General features: G+C 38.9%; 1 protein-coding gene across 4 annotated transcripts in view; it reads left to right on the forward strand.

Moving 5' to 3' along the window:
• The first annotated feature begins 254 nt into the window (after positions 1–254).
• Positions 255–26,441, forward strand: part of PPM1A (protein phosphatase, Mg2+/Mn2+ dependent 1A) — a 29,948-nt gene continuing 3,761 nt past the window's right edge. Inside the window, exons 1-6 of one of the 4 annotated variants that reach the window (XM_065682819.1) lie at positions 364–760; positions 2,613–2,709; positions 15,379–16,230; positions 18,298–18,415; positions 23,406–23,514; positions 26,056–26,113. In XM_065682819.1, coding sequence (XP_065538891.1) covers positions 15,397–16,230; positions 18,298–18,415; positions 23,406–23,514; positions 26,056–26,113 — 1,119 coding nt within the window. In that variant the 5' untranslated portion in view covers positions 364–760; positions 2,613–2,709; positions 15,379–15,396. The other 3 variants (XM_065682820.1, XM_065682818.1, XM_065682821.1) reach the window with 3 other exon arrangements.

Genomic DNA, 26,441 nt, shown 5'->3' on the forward strand with positions numbered 1-26,441 from the left:
CGGAGGGGCCTGAGGCGGAGGATGATGTAATACCCGTAGCGGTCCCCCCGCTGTCCCCCTGCATTTGCCGCGCTCCCGGCGCTAACATCCGGGTATCCCCCCGCTGCGCCAGAGCCGGGTGTTTGCCGCGCTCTGGCGCTGGTTCGGGCTTCGCTAACGGACGGCAGCGAGCGGGCGCGGGGCCGGCGGCCCGGCGCGTGCGTACGCGCTCCGCCGGCAGAGGGAATGGGCGAAGGGGAGCGCGTGCGCGAGCACCCCCTCCCGCCTCCTTTCCCTCAGCGGCGCGCGCGAGCGCCGGTCCCCGGCGCGCCTGCGCGGCGGGAGGAGGCAGAGGCGGCGGCGCAGTGCGCGCGCGTATGTGTGTGTCCGTCCGCGGGGGGCGGAGAGCGCTCCGCGGGGGTGCGCGAGTGGGCGCGGAGCTCGGGCGGCGGGAGGGGGCCGCGAGGGGGGGGGGGCGGCGGCGGCCGAGCGGCGGCTAAGCGAGGAGGGGAGCGGAGGAGTGAAGGCGAGATGAGCGCTAGGCTCCCCCTGGGCACAGAGCCGCCCTCGAACAGCCGCCGCTTGTGAATGAACTGAGGCAAGGCCGCCCGCTGGGTGCCCCCCTCCCCTTCTCCTTCCCCTCCTTCCCCTTCTCCCCCTGCCTGCCCGCCGGCGGCCCCACCGCGGCCGTCCCCGCCTGCCCCCGGCTTCCCTGCCCCTACGCACCTTCGGGAGCGCGGCCCTGCCCGCCGCAGCCGGCGCCATCCACCGCGGCCGGGGGGTAAGTAGCGCTGCGCAGTGCGGGGCCTCCGGCGGGCCGGGCTGAGGCGGGTGAGGGGCGGCGAGGCTGGAGGGGGCCGCGTCCACCGCCGCCCGGGCCGTGGGGCCTGTAAACATGTGGGGGCGGACGTGCGGGAGGGGGCAAGCCCGGAGGGGGTGGGGGCTCCTCTGTAGCCCTCGGGAGGAGGCAGGCGCCATCCCCGGCGGCAGCAGCCGGTACCGGGTCGGGGCGGCGAAAAGGAGGGAAATAGGAAGGGGGGCGGTGCGGGTGCGAGCCTGATGTGGGATGCTGCTGCTAGGAGCCATTACCCCCGCACATCTCCCCCAGGGCCGAAGGTGGCCTGGCCACGCTGCGCAGCCCCTGCATTGCAGGCGGCTTGACCGAAGGGTGGGGGGTGGCACGGCAGCCCCTCGGGGCTGGGCAGGGGCGGAGAAGGGTGGGCAGATGATTTTGGGCCTGGCTCAGGTAGCAGCAGCTACCCCCTCCCCCATTTCCTCGGCCGATTCAGAGTTCATTTAATAATGGCTATAAACAGTCCTCTCTCCCATCACCACCCAAACGCTTGGGGCACGCCACTGGGGAAACAAAAAAAAAAAAAACCAACAACCAACACGCATCTATTTATAAAGCACCCCACCCTAGCGAGGGTCGGAGCATCGAGCACTCCCCAGACAGTGACATTACTACGCAGCGGGCAGTTTTCCCTTGCCAACGCCTTTGACGCGTTTAAAGTTTTGAGAGAGATTTCTCTTTGAAAACAATGTCGTGAGCAAAGGTTGTACTGATGAGCTGTGATCTGCCAGCGTGCATGTTCAGAGTAGATAGAAGTAAAATGCTCTCCTCGAATAAAAAGTTGTCCAGTGATGTACTAGGTAATTGGGCTTGCATGTTGAATGCCAGAGGTTCTGAGCATGTGTCTAACCTTTTTATTACATTAGCTTGTGTCATAGTAGATATGATACAGCTTTAAGACTGGCTGCAGATTAATAGTTTCAGAAGAACTGATTTTGTAGACATCTGTTTGATAAGGTGTTTATATTTATTTAGTACCATTATGATATTTCAGTACTGTGTATGGCAAAATTTTGCTGTTGCAAAAGGTTTACCATAGTACTTGTGAGGAATTAATTTATTCTTTTTAGTAGTACCCTTCCTCAATGAGAAGGTGCTGGTCAGTCAGCTGGCCAGTGTGGTGACCTTAAGATTTAAGGTCCTGTGTGTCGTACAAATAAATTTTTTTTCTTGTTTTTAAGCAGAAGGCAGTTCTAGATCATGAGAGCAGTAGGTGATATGTTTTCCTTAGGTTGTGATGTTTAACATCAGAACAAGTAGAAACATTCTAAAGTAGCAGTTCTAACTCTTGTGATTCTACAAAATTACTTTCCAAATAGGAACCAATGTAGCACTTTACTGAGCCTGTATACTGTTTCAATGGTTAGGCTGAAGCAGGATTTGTGAAGCACTAGTGAAATTAAAGACAGCTGCTGGTACTCAGGACCCTCTGTGAACTGACAAATGACAAAAAATCATGCAAGTTCTAGCTGCATTTCTTCTCTGATAGTTTCCCTCCTGTTACTATTCATAGTTTCTCTATGAATAACATCAGAGACATGGGGTAGGGGGGAGGGAAACATGGGTCAGGGATGTTTTACATTTTACCTATTAAATCAAAGTAGCAATTGAAAGAAAGGAAGACAGTTCTGATGGGTATACCAGCATTTTTCCTTGGGGTAGAGAGAACTGCTCCTAAAAGTTTCTCTTCAGGCCTTTCTGGATCTGTCTTTTGTATATGAGACTGGGCTAAGACTTGCTGGTCCATCATGCCAGTTATTAATGTTTTCCTCATGGACAGATTCCTGATAAAACCCTCAGATAAATGTAGCTTGTCTGGAGAGAGCTGGTCTGTCCTCTCACAATCTGGCGCAGAAGAGTGTTTTTCTCAGATACAGGCAAGTCCTACCTCTGGTTTATGGGTTTAGTGTTTTGGTTGGTGGTTTTCTGGTAAATCTCTCCCCATGACGTACAGTAGAAAACTATACCTGTTTTCCAAGTATTTACTTAACTGTCTATAGGTGAACTTGAGATACTTTTGAAACTGAGAGATGGAAATGCCAAATGACTGGTGAAACTTGCAGGTCTAAACAAGCAGAACTCAGAGCAATTTGAGTTAGAGCAGAATTTAAAAAAAAGTTTTTTCTATAAATTCAAGCTCGTTGCTTCTTATCTGGAGCACAGCTTATGCAGTGAAGTTGAGTCATTCTTGCTGAGATAGCATTTTAAGAACTGTCGTTAAAATGCTTAGATATTTAACTCTGGCACAGTATAATTTGCAAACTTATGTAACTGGTATGTTTTTGAATGCAGCTGTCAATAGGGGATCTTATTGCACTTTTCCTTTTTAGTGGAACTAGGGAATATAAAACAGCTGCTTTCACCAGATGACCCAAATATAAGTAATTTCACAATAACGTATTTATTACTAAAATATTGTCATTACTATTGACTTAATTTTTACATGTTCAAGACTATTTTGATGTAAAAATACTTTTTTTTTTCCCTATGTAATTGGCTTAGCAGAACTACATTTCAATTAAGTGATTGAATAATGCAGGTTGTGGTATTAAATAATCAAATTTTGGAATGAGATGTACTGTAGAATAATTGTATTCATTGTCTCTGCAAACCAGCTCACTTCAAAGACTTGAATAGTAACAATGTTTGAAGTCAAAACAGTTGTGACTTACAGATACACCTGAGCCAAACAACGTTCTTGCTATTGCAATGTGGCCTTTTGTAATTTTCACTCATCTTTTCTTATAAATTGTACCTCACTTTTTAACTTTAACATTTGTGTATCATCTGTAACTTTTTTAGATGCTGCAACCTGTAGTCTTATTTGTTCTTTGGAGAAGAAAGCTCTTTTTGTGTGCTGTTTTGCTGCTGAATTCTTAGTGATCTCTCTAGTTTTAGTCACATGATCCAAATTTCAGTAAAAATACTAGGATAAGAAATAAACTTCTATAAAATTTAAGCATGTTTAACTACAGTGCTTCTCTCTGAAAGAATGGAAACTTGTAAATTATAATGTCTCTGTTAACAATATGTAATGCCTGAAAAAACACCAGTGTTCTTGGGATATTTAGAAGATCCAGGGAGCGTACCTAAAATGTGGTTTTTTTTTTTTTGGTTTTTTTTTTTAAATGGCATTTTGTCCACATGCCATTAGGCCTTGCATAAGAAGGATTCATGTATTTGAGCCATGATGTGGTGGGGATCACAGTGGAGATAGCATTATCTCCTTGTAGCTTCTTTAGGTTTCCTCTGTTGCTATCTGCTGGAACAAATTACGGTTTATTAAGATGCAGCACTGCTAGAGTAAATAATTTAAATCTTAAGACTAGGAGGAGTGTTTCTACCAAAGAAGTTGTAACTGGGACAGGAGAAGAAAGCAAGCATGATACCATGAGCGTGAGTAGACTGATTTTTGTTTCTGGCTAGAGCTAGTATCTGACTGTTACTGGCATTAAACCAGTGCTGTAAGATCTGCTTTTCTATATTTCTATCTGCTAAAATGCCTGCTTTTCTATATTTCTATCTGCCGTGGAAGGTCTGCTTTGCTGTATTTCTGTATGCTAAACTCCTCTGTGTTAAACTGCATACTAAGTTACAGATGTCTGTCAAGTCAGTGTTATTTTTTTTTTTTCCGTTTGTGTTTGAAGTGAATAAGCCTTTGTTTTACTGAGTATTCATTTTATTAATTTTTTGTTGTTGTTTTCATGTACTGGTAAAATTAACTAATGGCTAGTTCAGCTTGCTAACTGAAGTCTACAAAACACAGTGCTTGTAAATATGTGAAACAGTTGCTTAGTTTTTTTAAATAGCTCTTCTAAAAAGATGTTTATACATGACTAAAATAACAGAATAAAAACTGCCTTCATCTACACATAGTTCCGATGCAGTATACTGAACACTGTTTAGAGTGTAAACTTTACATCAGTGTGCTAGCAGAAGAGCATCTAAGAGTGATACAAAGCAAAAAAACTGGCTAATCAGGTTTCAATATTGAAATGTAGAGTAATCCTAACAGTTTACACGTAGAGGAAAAAGTATATTAGCCTCTTTATTGCTAACATCTTAGTTCTCATTTCAGGTAAAAATATTTTAATAGACAAAAAGATCTCTAAAGTCTTTAAGATAATAGTTTACAAACCTAAGGAACTCAAGTGTAACATGACTTGTGTTCTAATAGCTGCAGTTTAAATAAAGCAAAGCACTTGAATGTGCTTATGCTGATACACTACATTCAACTGAATTACGTGGGACTAATCAGATGTATGATGTTGCTCTCAGGCTTAAATGCCTTGCTGGATTGTGATCTAGAGGATGAAATGTGCTTTCATGTTTGGGTCTCAGATGTAACTTGATAGATTTTCTGTACCTATGTATACAGTTCATTTTAACTGCCAACTGTACATTTAATCTGGAATTTGAATGATAGTCTGTATTCTTAACCATATATCATAGCTGTTCATGCATACAATTATGTTGATTTTTTTACTTACAAAATACCATTAAATGCAGTAGCCGTGAGAACTGTAAATTGTGCTTAAGCTCTTTCTGTTTGGAAATGAGTTTAAGGAATTGTTGAGCTGTCTGCTAAATTAAGTAAATCCCAGCCTTCAGAAAGGGGTCCACAATGCAGAAAAATGTGGGCATGTAAGTGGTAAGTATTAAATTGTAGGAACTTTTTGTGAAGAAATAATTAGTTTCTATGAGTAAATAATTTGCTGGTTCCCCTAGTCTAATTACAGTAAGTATTTGGACAGACCCTTCTTAAAAATCTAGTATTTCTTCTTTCTATAAAGGACCATTCTGAGGCTGCAGAATGAGGCCCTGTATGCTTAGGAAATGCTGTCATTAGTACTGCTTATATTTTGAAGAACAGATGAATTTTTCAATGTCCTCATTTGGTGACCAGAATATTTTGAGCTGCAATGGTCTTAACCTTGGACTCAGGAGAGCCTTGTTCAGCTTGGGCAAATCTGTCAACTCTGCACTGATAGTGGTAGAAGTGAATTTGGAAATTGGTATGACCCTCAGAAGAATGCCTGTCCTGAAAGTTACTGTATGCATAAAAGGTTAAAGCAATAGGGTTTTTACCTTGGTTTCTGGTTTTATATTTTTATGTAGTCTTGTGGGGGAAGGGGGAAATCGACTTTATTGCAGCAGTCATCCTCTCTCCTTGTTCTTTTAATGAGATAGGAATGCTGGGTACATGAGGGCAAAATAAAATCAAATCTCTGTGTGTTTACAAATGAACAAACTCTGGCTTTTCCTAAGCTTTGAGGATTTGACTTCCATGTCTTAATGTGATTCTGGCATAGTTCTGATGTCATTTCCTTGCAAGCAAGCCAGGTTACAGCTGTACACTTCAGAACATTTCCTATTTTATTCCTGTTTTATTCCCCTGTGTAGTCATCAGGCCTTGTATGTTCTGTATGCTGCTTTTCTTATATTCTCACTAGAATAGTGGTAATGTTGCTGAGATTAGAACTAGAACCCCACAAATATTTTCATGTAAAATGAAGGGTATGGGAAATTGCTTATGTGTCTGTCTTTGAATTATTTTTCTGGTACTGAGTGCTTGGCTAAACAGGAAATTTTGGAGCCTTCATGCAAACATCTTCTAATCACTGGGCACATGCATACTGGTTGTGTTTTCTCTGAATAGTTACTCCCAAGCACTATCTGTATTAACATTTTCATTTAGGTTTTATTCTTCCGTACTGATAAATAAATTACTAGTAAGACATATCAGAAATAGGTGGCTGATGCTTACTGTTGAAGTTAGGAAGATCTGAAGTTTGAAAGCTTTGAATAATTATTTTTAATGAACAGTGACCTTGGTGAACAGCTGGAGGTGCAAAGACTAAAAACTGAAGAGGAGATGGTGTGATGATTCCATGTGTTCAATTTTCTTTAAGGTGTATGGGACTATATTGACTTAGGTTTTAAAATGTTTGTGGGAAGGTTATTAGTAAAACAGTATGACAGAAGGATGGTGGGATTCTGTAAGAGTTTGTACACGTTACCAAAGGTGACAATACCAAATTATGCCAACTGTAAAAAAGTGGCAGTTTGCTGAACTTCATCATCACAGATGAGAGGTTTTTTTATTTCTGTATTTCAGAAATGGTTTGATTAATGCATTTGGTGTTCTCTTGGGTTTTTAAATACTATTATTTAAGCCTCCGTTTGTTTTTTGGCGTCTCAGTGAATAGTCCCATTGGGACCTTTTTCCATATAGCATCTTCTTCCTAGTTTTAACACTTCAGATGAAAAAACTGACAAAGATAAATTTGCAATAGCTTGACTTAATTCCAGTGGCTTTTGAACAGCCTGAACAGTCCTGGTCATTCTAATCAGTCATTCTGGTCTAAATGTGTTTTGCCCAGTAACTTCACTTTCCTCTGTATGGTTCTTCTACTAAATAAAGCATTAGTCTATGAATCTTTAATTTTTATTTTTTTTTTAATGGTGGTGTTTGGCTGAAAGATGCTGAGGCTGTGAGCTGTAAATGAGAGATCAGAAGAATGGAAATAAAACAAGGGGATTTAGCTATTTAAGCTTTTGGTATGTTCAGATCTTTTCATTTCCTGGATTTACAGTAGCTTGTACTCAAGAATTACCCATTAGGCCCATGATGTCTAGGAGTGGGCTACTATTCTCTTATGGTGGTAGATGACAGTGGCAGAGTACTCTCTGTATTACAAGTACTGGAAAAAAAATGTGATTAAACTCTAATGACTTACTATAACTCCGTTTTTCTGTGCTTTTTTTGTTTCCTTTTCACCCATGTGTTTTTCTGCTGAAACTGTTGCTGTGCATATTCTGTTGGAATAGCTGCACAGCACTGTATATTCTTTCTGACATGAGCAGTTTGGTTGGAATTCTTATTTTCACTTGTTTGTATTGTTTTGTTTTGTTGTTTTTTTTTTTTTTTTTTTTTATTTGGATCTTACTGAATCTCATTGATACATAAAATGAAGAAATGCCTTTCTCCTGGCTTCTGTCTACATAGACTGCAGCTTCTTTGAATCTTCTAGTTCCTTTTTACAGTGCTTGCTTCAATGGGGCTTTGAATTTTGGCTGGAGTCTGCAGGAGCTTGTGTGCCATTTGCACAAGTTTTCTAATCTCTTTGTCTGAAATGCGTGTCTTTTATTTATCTTTCAATACTTTTAAGTAAGAAATTTTTTGAAAATTAAGTATAACCAGGAAGGTGCTGAGCTGAACACCAGCATGGACATGTTTTCTGCTTATTAATGCTTTCAAGCAAGGACCTTGGCTTTTTCATTCTCATGCTGTTCAGACAGCAGCATATGAATTTATGCAGAGCTACCTCATTGATTTTCATAGTACTTGTTAATGCCATTTGCGTTGTCTACTCTGTTTTTCATAGTGATTTGGCTTCTTGTACTTTGATGATGCTGCCTAGTGGGGTTTTTTTGTTTTAATTTTTTTTCCTTATGCTTTCCCACCTGTAATTTGTAGTGCAAATATTTAGAAAGAAGCAAGAATTCTGTCTGGGCCAAGAAATACTAATTTGTCTTCTTGATCCTAATGAGTAACTGATCCTTGTGGATGTAAGTTGTATCTCCTCTCAAAATCAATGTAGTGATTTTTGTTCCCAGCAGTGGTCCTAGTGATTTTGGAATGAAGTTATTTTCTTCAGTAACTGACTGTATTTCAAAATCAGAGAATCATAGAATAGTTAGGGTTGCAAAGGACCTTAAGATCATCTAGTTCAAACCCCCCTGCCACAGACAGGGGCACCACACACTAAACCATGTCACCCAAGACTGTCCAAACTGGCCTTGAACACAACCGGGGTGGAGCATTCACAACTTCCTTGGGCAGCCTGTTCCAGTGCCTCACCACCCTTACAGTAAAGAACTTCTTCCTTATATCTAACATGAACTTCTATTGAAGTTTGATCCCATTACCCCTTGTCCTAGCACTATAACACCTAATGAAGAGTCCCTCTTCAGCATCCTTGTAGGCCCTCTTCAGGTATTGGAAGGCTGCTATGAGGTCTTCATGCAGCCTTTTCTTCTCCAGGCTGAACAGCTCCAACTTTCTCAGCCTGTTTTCAGATGGGAGGGACTCCAGCCCCATGATCACCCTCGTGGCCCTCCTCTGGACTTGCTCCGGCAACTCCATGTCCTTCTTAATGTAAATGAAAACAACTCCATAAAGAAATCTTGAAACTGCCTCACCGTGTTTCAGATTTCCTCAGGAATAGCCTGTTAGATGAATTAACTGTTTCAATGTCCAGGGCTTGCTTTTTCAAAACTCAGATTACATACATCTCCTTCAGAGGGAAATTGAAACTCAGCCAGCCAGAGTACATTCATATTGAGAATAGCAGCTCCTAGTTTAACCTTGAAACAGGTGTAGGTGTCTGCGGGAAAGGTACATAGGAGCAGAAAAAGGTGCTTTAAGAAAGCTGAAACATATTGGAGGGAGGGTGTTAACTTAGTAATGGTTACCTTCTGTGTTCCAGAAGACTTTTGGAGACTTCAGCAATACTATTCTAAGTCCTACCTACTCTACCATACAGACAGATGAAAATCATAATTATAGGAAAACAAATGGAATAAAGTATTTTGCTGCTTACTACTGGGAAGCATTCATAAATCTGTCAGCTCTTAGCAAGGAGAAAGGATTTTAAGTGGAAGTTATGTTGAAAAAAAACCAAAACTCACAAAACAAGTTGTCTCAGTGAAATGGCAGTGCCTGTGGAGCAGCTATCAAGAGGTCAGAGCTCAGTTGTCTGTGTCAGAGGTCCAGTGATTTAGTGTTTTCTGCTGTGGTATGAAGTTGTGCGTGTAATCACTGTTGCATATTAATTACAGGGAGAGAGGGAGGGTAAGTGGGTAAAGGTTGAAACAATTCATACTTTCCTTTGTACACACAGAGTCATTAACTTGCTTTTCAAAACCTGTGGGGTTTTTTTGGCTGATATCACTTTTGTCCATGTACAGATGTTTGTGCCTGTCTGAAGGCCTGTTTCTGAGAGCTTGGATATTTCTCTTTACTTTCTTTAAATTAATGTTTCTAGCTGTCTACCTTTTCCTGTCCCTTCGTCTACCACATGCCATAGCTCCCACATCTGTCCTAAAGCAGAAAAATTGTTATCACAAACTTTCTTACCGATATATGTAGCTTCTTCTTATGTTCTTCTGTTCACAGTTGTGTTACTGAATTATAGTGCAGACTACACTTGCATCTCCAAGAAGCAAGAATTCTGATGGGGGAATTGTGTGTTAGTCCATGTTTATTAAAATAAGTTATGTATTTTCTTCTACTTCTTTTCCTAGACAATTCACATTTCCTAGTTGGACATGTATTTCTGTGTCTGAAAGTACACATTCAGAAACATCAGCTGTAGTTTTGAGTACTTTGATGTTGTTGAACCATAAATGCCAGAACTCAGTCATATAGCCTCCAATAGTTTTTAAATAGTTTCATTGGCAAGAAGCTTTTTCATGACTTCATTCAGCCCATGACTGTGGTGTAATTATGTCTCCTCATCTGCGTGTTCTGTTTTATTTTAGTCATTCTTCTGATCCCTGGGATGATCTCTGACATGTTGTTTGTTAACATTAATTGATGTGGGGCATCCGCTAAGTACTGTCAGTTTTTCATCCGACAGACACTAACTTCTGAACATGGTTCCGCGTAATTTGCACAGTTATGTGCTGACTGGTTAGTGCATCCAGTCTGCTTAAGGTGTGGGGGGTAAAGTATCACTATCAGATGGAAGTTGAAGGGATCAAATGCTCTTTTTTTCTGTCATCTCCCCCCTCCCCCCCATTCAGTAGCACTCTGTATAATTATTGATAATAATTGATCTGTATCCTGTAGTTCAAGTAAAAGTTGTAATCTTTCTTTATGGTGCTCATTACAACACACAGGGCATAATGTCAGTTGGAGAATTGTTCTAGGAAGTAGGAGTGTGGGGACATTTCTCAGCTTAGTTTGAACAAGCACCCATGTTAAGTGTGGTTTATATAAGTAGCTTATGCTAGTGGAAGGAGTATAACTCAAACATTGTTTTTGTTATTAAATCACAGATTGTTGAAGTACAAGTTTCAAATGGGGGTGCTTGGTTTTCTTGGACAGTGTGATCAAATCCTTGTCTGAATTCCTTGGAAAAATAAATTCTTTTTACAGTGGTACATGGAGTTACATTAACTGTCGTTTGTGAACAATTTAAGACTTGTCTTCATTTGAACATTCAAGTAAACAAATAAGCAAATAGCAAAACAGCCAAAATTACTTCTGTGTGTATCAGGAGGCCTCATACTTGTGCTGTCTGGATAGCACAATTTGAGGGACAAATGAAAGGGGCAAAGAGGTTTCATGCATTCCAGTGATGTATCTGTGGTTGTCCATGGTTGTCCATGGTCCGGTATACTAATTACCCTCCTTTTCTTTGCCACTCTGTTCTCCAGTGGCATCTATTTTCAAGGAGTTTAGCTGCTGACTCTTTGGCATGCTCCATTCATTATTTCAGTTTTGTTTCCAATGCTGCAGTCCTTTGAATTTTGGCACTCTTGTATTTCATCCAAGATTTTGTTACTTGTGTTGATTTTTCTAGGCCCTGTACAGTATTACTTTTCTGTCTGCAAATTGCTACCTGAGTTTTTCGTGCACTTGCTGTAGAGGCTGTCTTCAGTTTGACCTCCACAAAATCACCATGTCCGAGGTCATGTTTTAGATGCACTTGTAGATGCATAAATGGGTCCCCTGCGTATATATTTACATGTAGGTTTTACATGTAGGGGTCTGTTTTCACTTTTTAAGTTTTGCTCAGAAGCCTCTCTTCTTCAGAGCCAAAATCCAGGAACTTTGACTGCTGAAAGCTCTTCTCTTTTAGGAGTGTGTGGTGTACATTTCCAACTAAACTTCATGTTAAAGTGCATTTTCTCTTACTTTGGCTTTAATAAGCGTAGGAAGAATGTCTTCTTTAGTATGTATGTGTCGTTCAAACAGCCTGAAAGTTGAGCATTTCAGAATGGAGGATTGGTTCTGTCTCCCTTTACGAGACTGCAGTTTTCTAACATGACTGCAGAAATGTGTGGCTGGGTTAAGCAGTGCAATGGGAGGGGTAGTAAAATTATTTGAGAAGAAGGGTCATAAGATGAGGACTCCTGTTTAGGAAGATGACTAAAGATATACAGGAGAGGGCTGGTTTAATCGATGCTGGGAATCTGTGGCTTTACTGTACATTGTGCAGGCAGACTGTTCTGGGTCTGACTTCTCTCTTTAGTGTTATTACATAAAGTCATGCTGTAATGTAGGCGCTGGTACTGCTGTAAGTTAGTCTTATTTGCATACAGTTATATGCTTAACTAAAGGTGTTGTTTCAAGTAAATCAGTACAGTGCACAAACCACCTCCTGAAAGAACGAAAAACATACCAGTGATTTAGGTAGACACTGATGGATGAAAGATGTTTCTGTAGATATGGACTCCAAAACAGTCTGAAAGGTATTTTTAGCAGGAAGGAGGCAGCACTTTCTAATGTCTTAAGGTGGCGTGTTTTGGTTTGTTGTTTTTTTTTTTTGTTATGTTTTGGGGTGGTTTTTTTTTTTGGGGGGGGGGGTGTTTGGGTTGTTTGTTGTGGTGCTTTTTTGTCTTTATTTTAACCAAGACTCTTTAAATTCCTCAGGCTTTATGCACACATAAAGGGGGAGAAGTAGTAGGTAGCCTTCCAATTAATAAGAATTCACAGATTGGTAATATTAAACTCATATTTTTCTGAACAAGAATTAAAGTTCTGGTAAAACTAAAGGCTTGGCATATTCATTATGTCAATGAGTAAGCTATACTTTCTCTTCAGGTACATACGAGGGTTTTGAAAACCTGGCCTTACTCTCCTACAGGTTTAGACCTGTGTTCTGGTGAAAGTATGGTCAGCTAGAGTGTTTGCAGAGAAGGCAGCTGCAGTCTGTTATTGCTGTTTTCAGAAGTTGAATACTTTATGGTATGGGCTGTGAATAATTTCCTAAGTAGAAGTTACATGACAACATTGTGGTTATCCTTCTGTCTGGTTGTATGTGCATCTATGGTGGGTCTCTTGCACCCTGGAAGGGTGTCAACATCTCACCAACAAGGCTTAATTTGGAATAGCAACCACTTTCAGTTTACCTTCTGGGGAGGGATAAAGCAACTTGATTTTAAATGGAGAGTGGATTTCTTAACTTTCGAAGTGTGCTAGCAGTTCTATATGAGTTGCTGCAACTGCTTATGATCTGACTATGTATTTTTAATTGTGGTTTACATGACAAACTACTGAGAGGGACAAATAGCTTCGAAAGCACAACTCTGAATATTAAGTATTTAGTGATGTGATAAATTAGAAAGAAAACTGCCTTTTTTTAGTCCAAATTTGTCAGTGCTTGTGGTCAGTTTAACTATCTTGTTATTAATGCTGTTCTATTTTGTTTTAAACACAATAATGTAAAATACTTCACAAAAATGTGGTGATTGCCAGGGCTGACCCTGCTTTTTGAGCTCTAAATTAATGAGAAATAATTGAGTGTCTGCATTCTATTTTATGGTCTCTTTGACAATAAGAAAGTATTAGGTGTTTGTTTAAACTCTGTTGCTATCAGGGAATGAATAAAAAGTCTTACTATTCTGCAGAATTATTCCCCATTTGATTTATGGCAGCATTCTGTAATTATTTTGATCACTCTGACTTCACTAGAGTTGCATGTGAACATAAAAGAGTCTTAAGTCGTATTTTTTTCATAGCAACTGCAGTAATGTGAACCTCATGCATGTGCTTAGGATACAAGACCAGTGAACGCTATTTTGTTGGCTAGTTACAGTTTGCGTGGGCATCAGTGTTATGTGTTCGCTTGAGAAGACACAGAACTTAAGAGCAGGGGTTGGGGGTGAGAGGTAGCAGAGGTGTACTGCTGCTGACATCTCTCTGTACAGCTGAAATGTGCATGGCTTTGTTTTTGCTAACAAAGCATGTGAGCCAAAGAGTGTATATCCAGTCCCTATGCCTCACACTTGAATCATTGTTATGGTGAGATCAAATATAAACATTTCTTGACTGTTTATTCTAACACAGATTTTTTTAAAAAGGTTGATAGTGGCTGGAAGATGTAAATGCTTTTTTGGATATACAGTGTCATAGCTCGAGCTGTATTGCAATAAAAGCATGTTATCAAAAAGTGGTGTTATTACTTAGAAAACTGATAAATGTGCTTCACATAGAAGTTAAAACCTTCTAAATCTCCTAGTATTAATTTTTGTGCTAGTGCAGCTGCTTAGTTGGGGCCTCAGGTAAAATCTCTTTCAGGGACTCTTCTCACATTTAATTTTTGTCCACTGTCTTCAAATAGAAAAGCTCACAATCTTGTTCCATTACCTTGTATTGTATAACAGTGATTTGCATACTCTTTGATGCTTCCCAGGGCTGAATTTGCAAGTATGTAAAATGTGTGACCTAGTTTGTATGATTTTTTTTAATAATGAATGCACAAATAAACTGATGTGGATTAGAAGGGTGGGTTGGATGGTTAGGGTGTGAAAGCCATGAAGATAAACCAGTCAGTTTACGCTGCCTGCAAATAATAATTCTTATTCTCTTAAGCATGAATATTTGCTGCATCATATTCCAGTGAAGGAAGGTGGAGGAGGATAGGGTGTGCAACATATTGGTCTGACTTGAATAAAGAAGCATGAATTTACAACACATGTGATTTTTATTTCCAAACAGATTTCCTTAGACTTGTCAGGGGCAGTGAAGTATGAATACATTAAGGGTTTAAGTAAATCTGCAGCACAGACATCTGAGAAGCTTGCTGCGTAATTTAACTGAAAATCTAAGGATGAGCTTTCACAAGATGGCTGAGCCAAACTAATGGCTTGCTGATGCCTAAAGGGACAGTTGCTCTGTTCCTTCTGAGTCCTGCTCCTACATATCCAGTGTTGCCTCTTCCTTTATGGTGACTCTGGCATCATCTTGATGATTCAAATCATTTTATGTGTTTAAAAAAAAAAAAAAGAGAAAAAAAAAAAGCACCAACCAAGAAACCCCCAAACCTAATCAATTTGTTTTTGTTTCCACATCTCCAATGGAGAAGTGGAGTGTCAGCCAGGACTTTATGGCCAGCAGGTAGGGATCTAGGGAGTGCCACTGTCCTGGACTCGTTGAACTTCTCGTTGCCTTGGTAATCACAGCTATTCAGATGTGTGCCAGTTAACAAGTCCTCTTTCAGACTGATTTCATACATACTTAGACAAGAGGTGTTTGTCAGAACCATGAATGATAGTGGAATATGAGTTTTTTTCAAGTAAAACAGCTGAAAATACTTTTAAAATATCAAAAGTGTAGTTCAGCTAGTAGCAGTGTCCTTGTTTAAGCTGGATGAAAACAATACAAATTTTACTTGACACACAGAAAAGTCACCTTCTATATGTGTATTTTTGTCATCTTAGCATCATTTGGGCTATTATTTAACACTTTCCAATAGAATGTTTAAACAAGATGTTTAAGAAGTCATTCTGATTTGTTTTGTTTTCCTTTTTAGAACTGAAGGAAGGCCATCATGGGAGCATTTTTAGACAAGCCAAAGATGGAGAAGCATAATGCCCAGGGGCAAGGGAATGGGCTTCGTTATGGTCTGAGTAGTATGCAAGGCTGGCGAGTTGAAATGGAGGATGCACATACAGCTGTGATTGGTTTGCCAAATGGACTTGATGGATGGTCATTTTTTGCTGTATATGATGGCCACGCTGGATCACAGGTTGCCAAGTACTGCTGTGAGCATTTATTAGATCACATCACAAGCAACCAGGATTTTAAAGGGCCAGATGGGCCTCCATCTGTGGAAAGTGTAAAGAGTGGCATCAGAACAGGTTTTCTGCAAATTGATGAACACATGAGAGTCATCTCTGAGAAGAAACATGGTGCAGACAGAAGTGGGTCAACAGCTGTGGGTGTCATGATTTCTCCCCAGCATACATACTTCATCAACTGTGGAGACTCAAGAGGTTTACTTTGTAGAAACAGGAAGGTTCACTTCTTCACACAGGATCACAAACCAAGTAATCCGCTGGAGAAAGAGCGTATACAGAATGCAGGTGGCTCTGTAATGATTCAGCGTGTGAACGGCTCCCTTGCAGTTTCAAGGGCACTTGGGGACTTTGATTATAAGTGTGTCCATGGGAAAGGTCCTACAGAACAGCTAGTCTCACCTGAGCCTGAAGTTTATGAAATTGAGAGATCAGAAGAAGATGATCAGTTCATCATACTGGCTTGCGATGGTATCTGGGATGTTATGGGAAATGAAGAGCTGTGTGACTTTGTAAGATCCAGACTTGAAGTCACTGATGACCTTGAGAAAGTTTGCAATGAGATAGTTGACACCTGCTTGTACAAGGTAGCCAGACTTGAGAGAAGAAGTTTACTGTGTTTTCACTATTAGAAGTTTATGAACAAGTTCGGAATAAGTGTTGAGTCCAGTCTATAAGTATCTGATAGTTTATGTTAACATGACTTTGACAGTAATTACCATAATTTCCACAACAATGGTGATAGAGAAGAACAACAGAAACAGTACAGCATTCTGGGTGGTTTTGCTTAATGAGTGTAAAATCATGTGCAGTTACATTGTGATCACTGGGAAACTAAAAGCTTTTGGCAATTTATGGGCAAACCAAGGACAATAACTGTCCTTTTCTGTTTCACAGCATACTTTAAGCTTAACTCTTAAGAATTAAGCAGGCTAGAGAATATACTTTTTCTTCCTAATCTTCCCCTCCTTTCTTGGGCATATACTAGTAACATTACTGGCATAACTACAGCAGTATAAATGCAGAATGAATGAACCTTGACTTCATATTTTGCAGTTTAAAGTTTTTTCTTGACCATATGAAGATCTGATTTCCTAAGTTAGTTTTTATTCTGGTTTAATGACTATTTTTTTTATTCAGCTTCGTGTGGTACAACTCTAAAACTCGCTCAGGTAGAAGATGATGGAAAGGTTTTATTTAACACATCTGTGTAATTTTGTCTACAATAACTTAATACTTTGTATTAGCAAGTTGCAGGATGGTGCAGTTACAGAGTTTCATAGCTTGACATCTGATTTTCCAAAGGAAAGCTTTCTATAAGAGCAAGTAGTGAAGGACAAAGGGTAATAGCTTTAAACTGAAAGAGAATAGATTTAGATTAGATATTAGGAAGAAATTGTTCCCTGTAAGGGTGGTGAGGCGCTGGAACAGGTTGCCCAGGGTAGCTGTGGCTGCCACATCCCTGGCAGTGTTTGAGGGCAGGTTGGACTGGGCTTGGAGCAACCTGATCTAGTGGAAGGTGTCCCTGCCCATGGCAGGGGGTTTGAACTACATGATCTTTAAGGTCCCTTCCAACCCAAGCCAGTCAGTGCTTTAAGAAAAAAGCCAACTTTTTTGGTACTGGAGAGACAAGACAGGATCTCTGTTCTTACCACATGGCTAAGAGGGTTGTTGATTCCGTTTTGGAAAAATGTTATTGTTTTCCGGCACTTTGGCAGGTTGATAATACATATATTTCTGTTTACAATTTTCATCTGGTAATACTGAAAACAAATAACCTGGGAAGGAGCAGCGGCTTGTGGATGCTGTAAGCTTTGCAGTAGCCAATTGTCAGTACCTCTCCATGCACTCATATACACTTGTTTTAAACACTGGGTTGTTCTTGCTTACTTCAGCGGTTTTAATTGATGATAAAAGTTAAGCATATGGATGCATGCATGTAGACGAGAGCACAGGGGTATTGAAAGCAAACTGTTACTTTTCATAAGCATAATGTGTTTGTATTTTAACATATTCAAGTATTAGGGTTCTGTTTACTTGGCGTTTTAAATGTTTTCATTGCAAAGAATGGTTTTGTAAAGGCCTGGGCCCCTTCCAGCTGGTCTTTTAACTGATTCTCTCCCTTGTAACTTTTTTGTTTTAAAAGAGAAGGGAGGAAAAAAGAGGGGGAGAAAAAACCCAAACCAACTAATAGGTGTAGGTTTAGGTGGGAGCACTGTCTGAATTCAGCATTTCTCTATTTAGAGCTTTTAAGTGATAATAGTTTTGTTTAACCATCTAATATTCAGCTGTTTTCCCAGAATGATTGGATAGTACTTAAAATAAGATGGAACACAACTTTGTAATTACACAGCACTCCTTAATAATGTCTGTTTTTCAAAGACAATGGGGCTGTCTGTCATTGGCCTCATGTAGTCTTCAGACCATAAAAGAGCGAAGAACAAAGTGACTTAAATTGTGCTGAAAAAGTGGACAGACTTCTGGAATTTTTTGAGTGGGTAGGAGGAAATTAAGGAGAATGATAATATTAATCCATAGTAGTAGAAGTTGTATTCTAATACCTTATGACTTGTCAATTTTTGTGTGTAAAATGCTTTGATATGTATTTAGCCTGGCGTGTATACGTTCTCAAATCATTTTTTCTTTTCCACCAGGGAAGTCGAGACAACATGAGTGTGATATTGATCTGTTTTCCGAATGCACCAAAGGTATCGCCAGAGGCGGTGAAAAGAGAGGCAGAGTTGGACAAGTACCTGGAAAGCAGAGTAGAAGGTGGATCATTTAAAAAAAAATAAGTAACTTTGTTTCTAAACAGACCCCCTGGCCCCTTTCCCCTTCCAACAACTGAACTTTTAACACATTCAGGCTTTTTAATAGACCTTCAAGTGCCATTGGCCATCTAGTGTGCAGCCCTGAAAAAGGCACTCAGATAGTCCTGCTGCATGTCCTGAAAAAATCTGCTATTGAAAGTGCAGCAGCCTGTGGTCCTGAGAGTTACTCAGAACAGCAGAGAAATAATGCATCTGTGCTCTGTGTTCTTCATGAGTCCATTGACAGCGCTAACTTCTGACCAGTAAATCCTGGTTCCTTTTAAATGAGTTAAATAAAATAATCAGAATATCTTGCAAAGTGTGAAGATGGTAATTGCAGTGCCATTTTTCTGGATAGTTATGTACAAATCAGTTAGCCATAATATCCAGTTACGGTATGGTTACAGCTTGATTGCTGTCATCATTAAGGCACCTGCTAACATTCTTTTATTTGAAAGTACATCAGAAATTTGTCAAAGCTAATCTTTAAGCATTCGTGATGAACAAAAGCTGGGAGCTCATCTTACACTGGCAATAACTGCAGAATTTTGCTTCAGTTTTATATTGCAGGAGTTCTTAAGCTTTAAACTGAAACTGTAAGTCTTAACAAATTTTGGGTGACCTAACTGAAAATGATATTTGAAATCAATTTGATGTAAAAGATTTCTCATTATATCTGGATTTATAGTGCCTTTTGATATCTAAAGACAACCACAGCTTGGAGTTTGTTTCCGAAACATAAGACAAGCTGTATGCATTATTTACATAGGTTAAGTCTATTTTTGATGTGGACTCCTCTAGACCCATATGTTACAAGTCTAGTTATGTGTATTTACTCCACAAGTCCTTACCAGCACACAGGGCACAATACACAGAGTTCTTCACAACTATGGTATTGGTGATTAGTAAGTTAGAGGAATATATTCTGCACCTTTTTCCCCTCCTTAACTTGCATGAAGATGCCAGTGCAGCTTCAGAAACTTCACAGAGAACTTGCCTGCATGGGAGTTCTGGGTTTAGATAAATCAATGTGCAATTTTAAAGCACTTTCTACCTGTGTAGGTGTTCCTTCAGAAAGTACCGCCTTTTTTTAAAGGCCTCATTCACCATGTCTTGGCAAACTACATCTGTTCTGCCCCTGAACAAATGTCCAGAAAGACATTTCTGTGTTTTAAGCTTATACTTCCCTAACAGGAGAAGTTGGTGCACAGTAAGCAATAGTGTGAATCTTTTTGACAGCGTAGCAGGAATATCCAAGTGCATGGTAACACTGCCTGAGTTCAGTGTCAGATGGCTTTCTCCATTTCAACGCAGTGAGCAGTTTTTCACCAGGCATTTGAAGAGCTTGCTATGTATGCCCACCCACAGAATTTGTGAAGAGCAAGTGTGCTGTAAAGTCACACATTAATTCACAGCATGCTAACTCTCCTCATTTGGGCAAGTATTACCTTTGTATATTAGCTATTTTGTCTGAATTCAGACAAACCCATGTCCTACAATATGAAAACACATTCAAGGCTGCATCTTCAGCTGACCTTATTGTGCCCCAGGAATATATGATGAGGAAAGCTGACATTTTTGTACGGACACTTAATTTTGTAAATGAAGAACCTAAACACTGGAACTGTGTGTGGTTATGGTACATACAATGAATTTGGCTGCCAGTACTTTGGATTTATATAAAACAAAATTTCAAGAATGAGCAAAGTTTGATACCTGTGTAGAGGCAGAAGGATTCTGTATGTAGTTATAAAGCACTTTAATACTAATTTATAGAGATGATCTCTGAAGAGTTTGAGGAAATATATTGTACTTCCCCAAAAGGGTTTTTAGAGTTATCCTCAATCTCTTGTCTATTCTTGCACAAAGATATTATTTAAATTAATGAATATGTATTAAACACTGTTCAGTCCATCAGTGATTTATATCAGCTAAGTGGAGGATTTGGCCTTTTAGGTCTTATTCATGAGGGAAGTTGAGAGGCTGAACTAAGGCAGAACTTCAAGACCAGGGACTGATTAACCTTGTTACATTGAACTTAGTAATTCTTTGTAGTTAATTGTTTCCTGGTGTAAGTGGATAGTGCAGTATGGCTAGTGAGGTAGGGCTGCTGCAGTATCTGAAGCTTTCAACACTACAGTGAATAATCTTGCTGTTATCCTAGGATACTTTAAGAATGGCAGTGCTTAACTTTAAAAATGTAATCTACAGCTGGAGGAACTAGAAAACATAAAGAGTACTTTTAAAAAGATCTCGGTAATCTGTAACTTCAGTTTAAAGTTAACAGAAACTTGGTGAAAATGCATATCACATATTTTTATGCATTTCACTACGCAGTGTAGTCCAACAAGTGATGAGATTTGATGCTTACTAATCTGCTTTTTTTTTTTTTTTTCCGGCTGTACTTTTATTCCCTCAACCTAGAATATAACTTGATACTTTTAAGAAGCAGTGCAACTTTTAAGACTGAATGGGGTTTAGGACTGGTGGTCATCTTGAATAAGGAGAGGTGATTCAGACTTAGAAATGTAGAAAGTTTTCTACTTACCATCAGACCTAGGACTCTCCTTTTACTAATTCTGATGTGTTTGTGGTCCAGATTCATAGCTGCAATAAATAATAGTGGAAGAAGCAGCAAGTGTGGAGAAGCATCTTTGTACCATTACTTGCAATAAATCAGTGTTACTCCTAAAGTATCATGTGAATTTAATGGTAGAAGTAATCAGTCATTCCAAAATGTGTTGCTATTATTTGCACTAATATGTGTTATTGATATGTTGACTCTAAAAAGAAAGTTGTCTAAGCTTTTTTTTCTATTCTCATTTTTTTTTTTTTTTTTTTACATAAAAACATTCCATAATAGATAATCCTTGCAATATTTATACCTAGAGAGAGAGAAATAATTTTAGGTAAGCCATTATATGTTCCTTCTCATATATTTCACAAGATCAAAGCTCTGGCTTTTCCTTAAACTTTGTGTAGGATTCCCATTCAGAGTATCAAAAAGCAGATATGTTTTGAATCTTTTATGTTAGGGTTGTAAGTACATTTTTCCAGTACTTGATGCCATGAAAATGTGTAGAAGATTTAAAAGTAAATTAAAGGCTGGGGGAGAGTTACAAGATGTATTGAAAGAAGATAATTCCAATAAATTCAACACAGCTAGCAGACCGACTCCATTTGTTGTGTCTTCAGTGTTCATTCAGTCTGTACCTGTAGTTTTATCAAAATATAAATGTATTCATTTAGTGGAGACTGTATGTTAAATGTACTGCAGTTACAGGTTGTGAAACTGTGTAGTATAGGTAAACTATAAATTCCTTATTTTTGTACAGCAGAACTTTAGCACTAGTACAATGTAGATTATATTAGATGTTCAAAATTGCACAATAAAGGAACTTGGCAAACCGAATCCGAGATCTTTGCTTTTTATTGAGATTTAAGAGTGTTAGATTGTTTACTGCATACTAGATGGTAAAACAAATTTTGGCTGTAGATGTTGAGGAAATGGCAAATTTTTGAGGTGTCGTGTGTGGTGTCATTTATCTAAAAAGTAGGTTTGGAAGTAAATGGCTTAAAGCTTTTTGTTTGCAGAGTTTGACCCTGGCTGAGGCCTAGACAGTGCTTCCACTGTACCTGGCAAATAATTTACACAGCCTGCAAAATATTACTGCAAAATAGAGCTGATGCTTTTTATAAACACACAAAGCCCACATGCACAGAAAGTAAGTCACAATTGTTGTGGAGGTTTTTTTTTGTGGGGTTTTTTTTTTATTTTTATTTTTATTTTTTATTATTTTTAACATAAAAGGACTGGGTACATGTTGGTTTTTAAAGCTTTTAATGTGCCTTATCTCACAAATTAAATTATTAAAATAGAAACTCCATATGCTTTTCTGGAATTACTATTTAGGGAAAAATCCTGAATGCTAGAGTGTTCTTCAGAAGTGATGCTGATGAATTCCAGCTACTCTTCAAGCTGCATAAATACTTTATTACGTGAAGAATAGTATGCATCTACATATGTGTATGTATGTGTGCATGTATGTGCACATTATGGTGTGTGCTGCAGTATTCCCTTGAAGATCAACAGCGTAAAATCTTAAAAATCATCTGTCTTGCAGTTTCTAAGAGCTCATGTTTATAGAGAAACCAATGTTCTTTAAATTTCATAAAATCCCTATTTAAAGAGTGAGTCCTCAGGGGTGGTATGGTCACTTGAGTTGAAATAAAATTGTGTGCTTACCAAAAAAAAAAAAAGCCTAAAAATAAAGACTGAATTTCTTAGCAAATGTTACTGTGGGTACAGTACAGATTCTCTTCACTCAGAAGTTGGAGTGGATCAGGTTTTAATAACTGCCCAGTGTTCACATATCCCTGAAGTGAGCTGAGGACAGAATTGTCTGTTAGATGTGATGTCCTGGCTTTTAATTTGTATGTAATAGTTCTTAAATTAGCTTGTTGCTGTAATGCAGTGAGGTATGAGTGTTGGCTAACACAGATACGGCCATGGGAGTTATTTTTAATATGTCTTTTTGGTTTTTGAAAATGCTATGCTTTGTAAGATGGCAATAGTCTTACCTTCTGTTGCGACGATAATCTTTTACCTTCTGTTGCAGCAATAAAGCACAGGGCATTCTGCTGGGAAGATACTGCATCTTCTGTTATACCTAATGTATAGCAGAAAAGCCATTAAAGATTTTTTTTCCCTGCTGTTATGTATTTCTAAAACCAGTGTGCATGTTAACAGTTAGGAATGTATGTCAAATCTGTTACAGGTTCTTTTTCTTACCAAACCAAAGTTAACAATTACCATGTTGAATATAGTCTGACATATTTTTTTAATATATATATTTACTGACATTAAGCTGCCTTTTTATAAAACTGAGTGTTTCAATCTTTTTAAGTTAAATTTGGACTGCACTTACAAAAAAAGTACTTCTGATTCCCAGAGATCATAAAGAAGCAGGGTGAAGGAGTCCCAGACTTAGTCCACGTGATGCGTACGTTAGCAACTGAGAGCATCCCAAACCTCCCGCCAGGGGGTGAATTGGCGAGCAAGTGAGTTCACATCGGTGTAAATGTGGTTTTTCATTTAAATCAAAACTGAACTGTAAGGCCACTCTTAAAAGTGGGGGGAGGGAAAAAGGGTAGAAGACAAAAGGCGATGATCTGTTCTTCAATTTGTGTTACTCAGTTTTTCTGAATGGACAGGACAAGCATAAGAACAGAGTTAACTGAATCACTACTAAAATTAAATGTCAAACTGTCACTTTGGGAAGGACCGAGGGGTTTTTTTAAGGGTGGCCTGAGTGTGTGTTTTCTGTAATTATCTGGCTTTTCTGGGTGGGAGGTTACATTTGAAGGTGCAGATATAAGGCACTGACATACAATAGCTCCTTGGGTATGTAGTTCCACACTTTGACAAGAAGTGACATGCTTATAATGTTTTGCTTGGCAGCTTTCTTTTCTTGTCTGTAGCTAAAGCAGTGTTGTAATTGCTTAAAGTTTGCTTTTGTATCTCTTTGCTGTGACAAATCTGAAAACTAGATAGAAGTCTATGAAAAAAGTTGGAAGTTAAATTTACACCCTTATATGGTCTGGCTTTGTCCTCAAGGAGTTCAACATTGATGTTTTGTGGCTTCTCAAATAGATGTTCAGTCTTTAAGGAAACAAAGCACTTAGCTCATTTGCACACCCAGGCCAAGTGCTTTTTGATTCAAAAGATTTTTTGTGAACCTGTGCTGTGTTAAAATGGATTGGGCACATATGTTACAGACTATTTTTCATCCTTCAGAATATGATTTTTGTATTGTTACACAAAAACCATGAAGACTCTAGGTATGTAATTGAATAAATAACTGTAAAATGACTTCTACAAAATAAAATTGTTCTTGTATGAATTGACTGACCAAGAAGAGATGTCAATTTTGTGTATAATAGCATCTATTTAGAATGTGTTGCTATAGTCTTGAACTATTGATGAGTCATTTACTCATGAAGTCTGGCATACAAATTGATTTTTCTCAGTCTCCTCTGGCTAGCAGTAGTATCATGGTTGTGAGGTGGTGCTGAAGTCACTGACTTCCATTGGATTTTGTGTCTTAGTGCTGCTGGTTTGAATAGGGATTGATAGAAGTATAGATTTAATTAGATGTTAGTGTAGCTCAAAGCGCTACTGTCAATTTGGAGGAAAAATAATGCTTTTCAAGAAACCTTTTATTTGTAATCAAAGATACATATTGCTTGAAAAATAAGGGAAACTTTCGAGTTTTGTGTGCAATGTACTTTGTGTGTAATTGCTTGGTTTTATTGCTTTAAATTCAGTCTCTTTTCCATGCCATATAATCATTCGCTAGATCACTGTGATGTTTCTTCTGCTGCATGGTAGTTCCTGACATTTTAGTGTTATGAGATTATTAGAAAGCCTATCATCTGCTTTTTTTCTTCTGCACTCCTTTGTGATTGCACTGCATGCATTCATGAGCGGTTAAAAGGTTGTTCTTTGAAGTTGGCTTTGTATCGCAGTTGTAGCCTGGTACTGCCTCATACTTGGTTCTGCAGAAGGGGATTTGGAAGAAAGTTGCTTTTAAAGTCCAATCTGTAATTCCTGTGTTTTAGTCTCCTCTTTTCTTCCTACTCCCCTTTTTTCTTACTGCTCCCTCTCCAAGGTTGTTTCCTTATTATCTGGGTAAGGCAAAGGCTCCCTCTTCCTTCAGCCTCACATTGTTGGGGTTTTGGTTTTGAGTGTCAGTTTTAAAGAAAACCTTCGCACCATGTGTTGCAAACAAACAAAACAAAAACGAGCAAAGTGTTTCTTGTTTACAAGTTAAGTGCAGTTTTTCTATGAATATTTTATCAGTCTTTTTCCTGTCAATATATCTATCAATATTAGAAAAGTCAAGAATCCCAGAGATAAAAGTTAATTCCAGGCTACCTTAAATACGCTAAGCGAATTTTTTTTAAAGGATGAAGCTGACAAAATTCCTTAATTTTTTAAGAATGTTTTTTACCAGACAGAATTCTGCTCAGTCTGAAGATATGATACACAGAACTGCTATTTGCGTTTTACATTTTTTGAGAAATGTGGCAGGAGAGTATTGGACATACTGCTTCATGGAAAATACATTTTGGAATGTAATATGAACAAAACATATTTCAGAATGCAATTTTTGTGCGTCCAGAAAATAAAAAACCGTACTATTTATTAAAGTGCCATAATAAGTACTACTGCAGCATTCATCATACACACAATTGACGAGGGCATTCAATATCCATCGAGTTTTCTGATACCCTTTCTCAAAAGTCAGGAAGTGTAGCACCAGGCAGCGCTGCAGCCTCACCTGGATGTCAGATTGTGCTCTTCTCCTGCTGAACTTTGAGTGGTATTCAGCCTTTTTTTTTTCTTGAACCTAAAGCTTTTAAAGGATGCCATAACTGCCTCCAGTGTTTAATGACACTAAGTGCTAACTTGCAGTGAACTTGGTTCTGTGAATTTAAAACATTCTAAAGTTTATATTTTAAGCAAAAATTGTAGTTAGGGAATTTGACTTAAAAAAATGGCACCACCTTAAAATCTTGTGGGTTTGTTTTTTGCTCTAGACGGAGTGTGATTGAAGCCGTTTATAATAGACTGAACCCCTACAGGAATGATGATACTGTAAGTATCCTTTCTCTTACATTATTTTCACCACACACACACAATTCTTTTAGCTGTTTTGTAAAGAAACATATTGCTAGTTATTGTTAAAAGCCTCTTTTCCCCAAAGAAGCAGTAGCAGTGTTGTACTCTTTGGACTATATTTTTTTAGTTGTTTTCCGCTGCTTTCTGCTGATCATAGTCTCAAACCCCCAATATGATTGATTCATTTGTCCTCTGGAATTTCATTATTTGTCTTCTGTCTGGGTTTCCAAATGCTTTCCTGCCAAATGGTGCATGTCATGTATGGGGTTTTATTCCTTCTTAAGGGAGACATTTTTCCCCAAAT

The sequence above is a fragment of the Lathamus discolor genome, chromosome 6 (assembly GCF_037157495.1).
Source record: "Lathamus discolor isolate bLatDis1 chromosome 6, bLatDis1.hap1, whole genome shotgun sequence".
Classification (NCBI taxonomy): domain Eukaryota; kingdom Metazoa; phylum Chordata; class Aves; order Psittaciformes; family Psittacidae; genus Lathamus; species Lathamus discolor.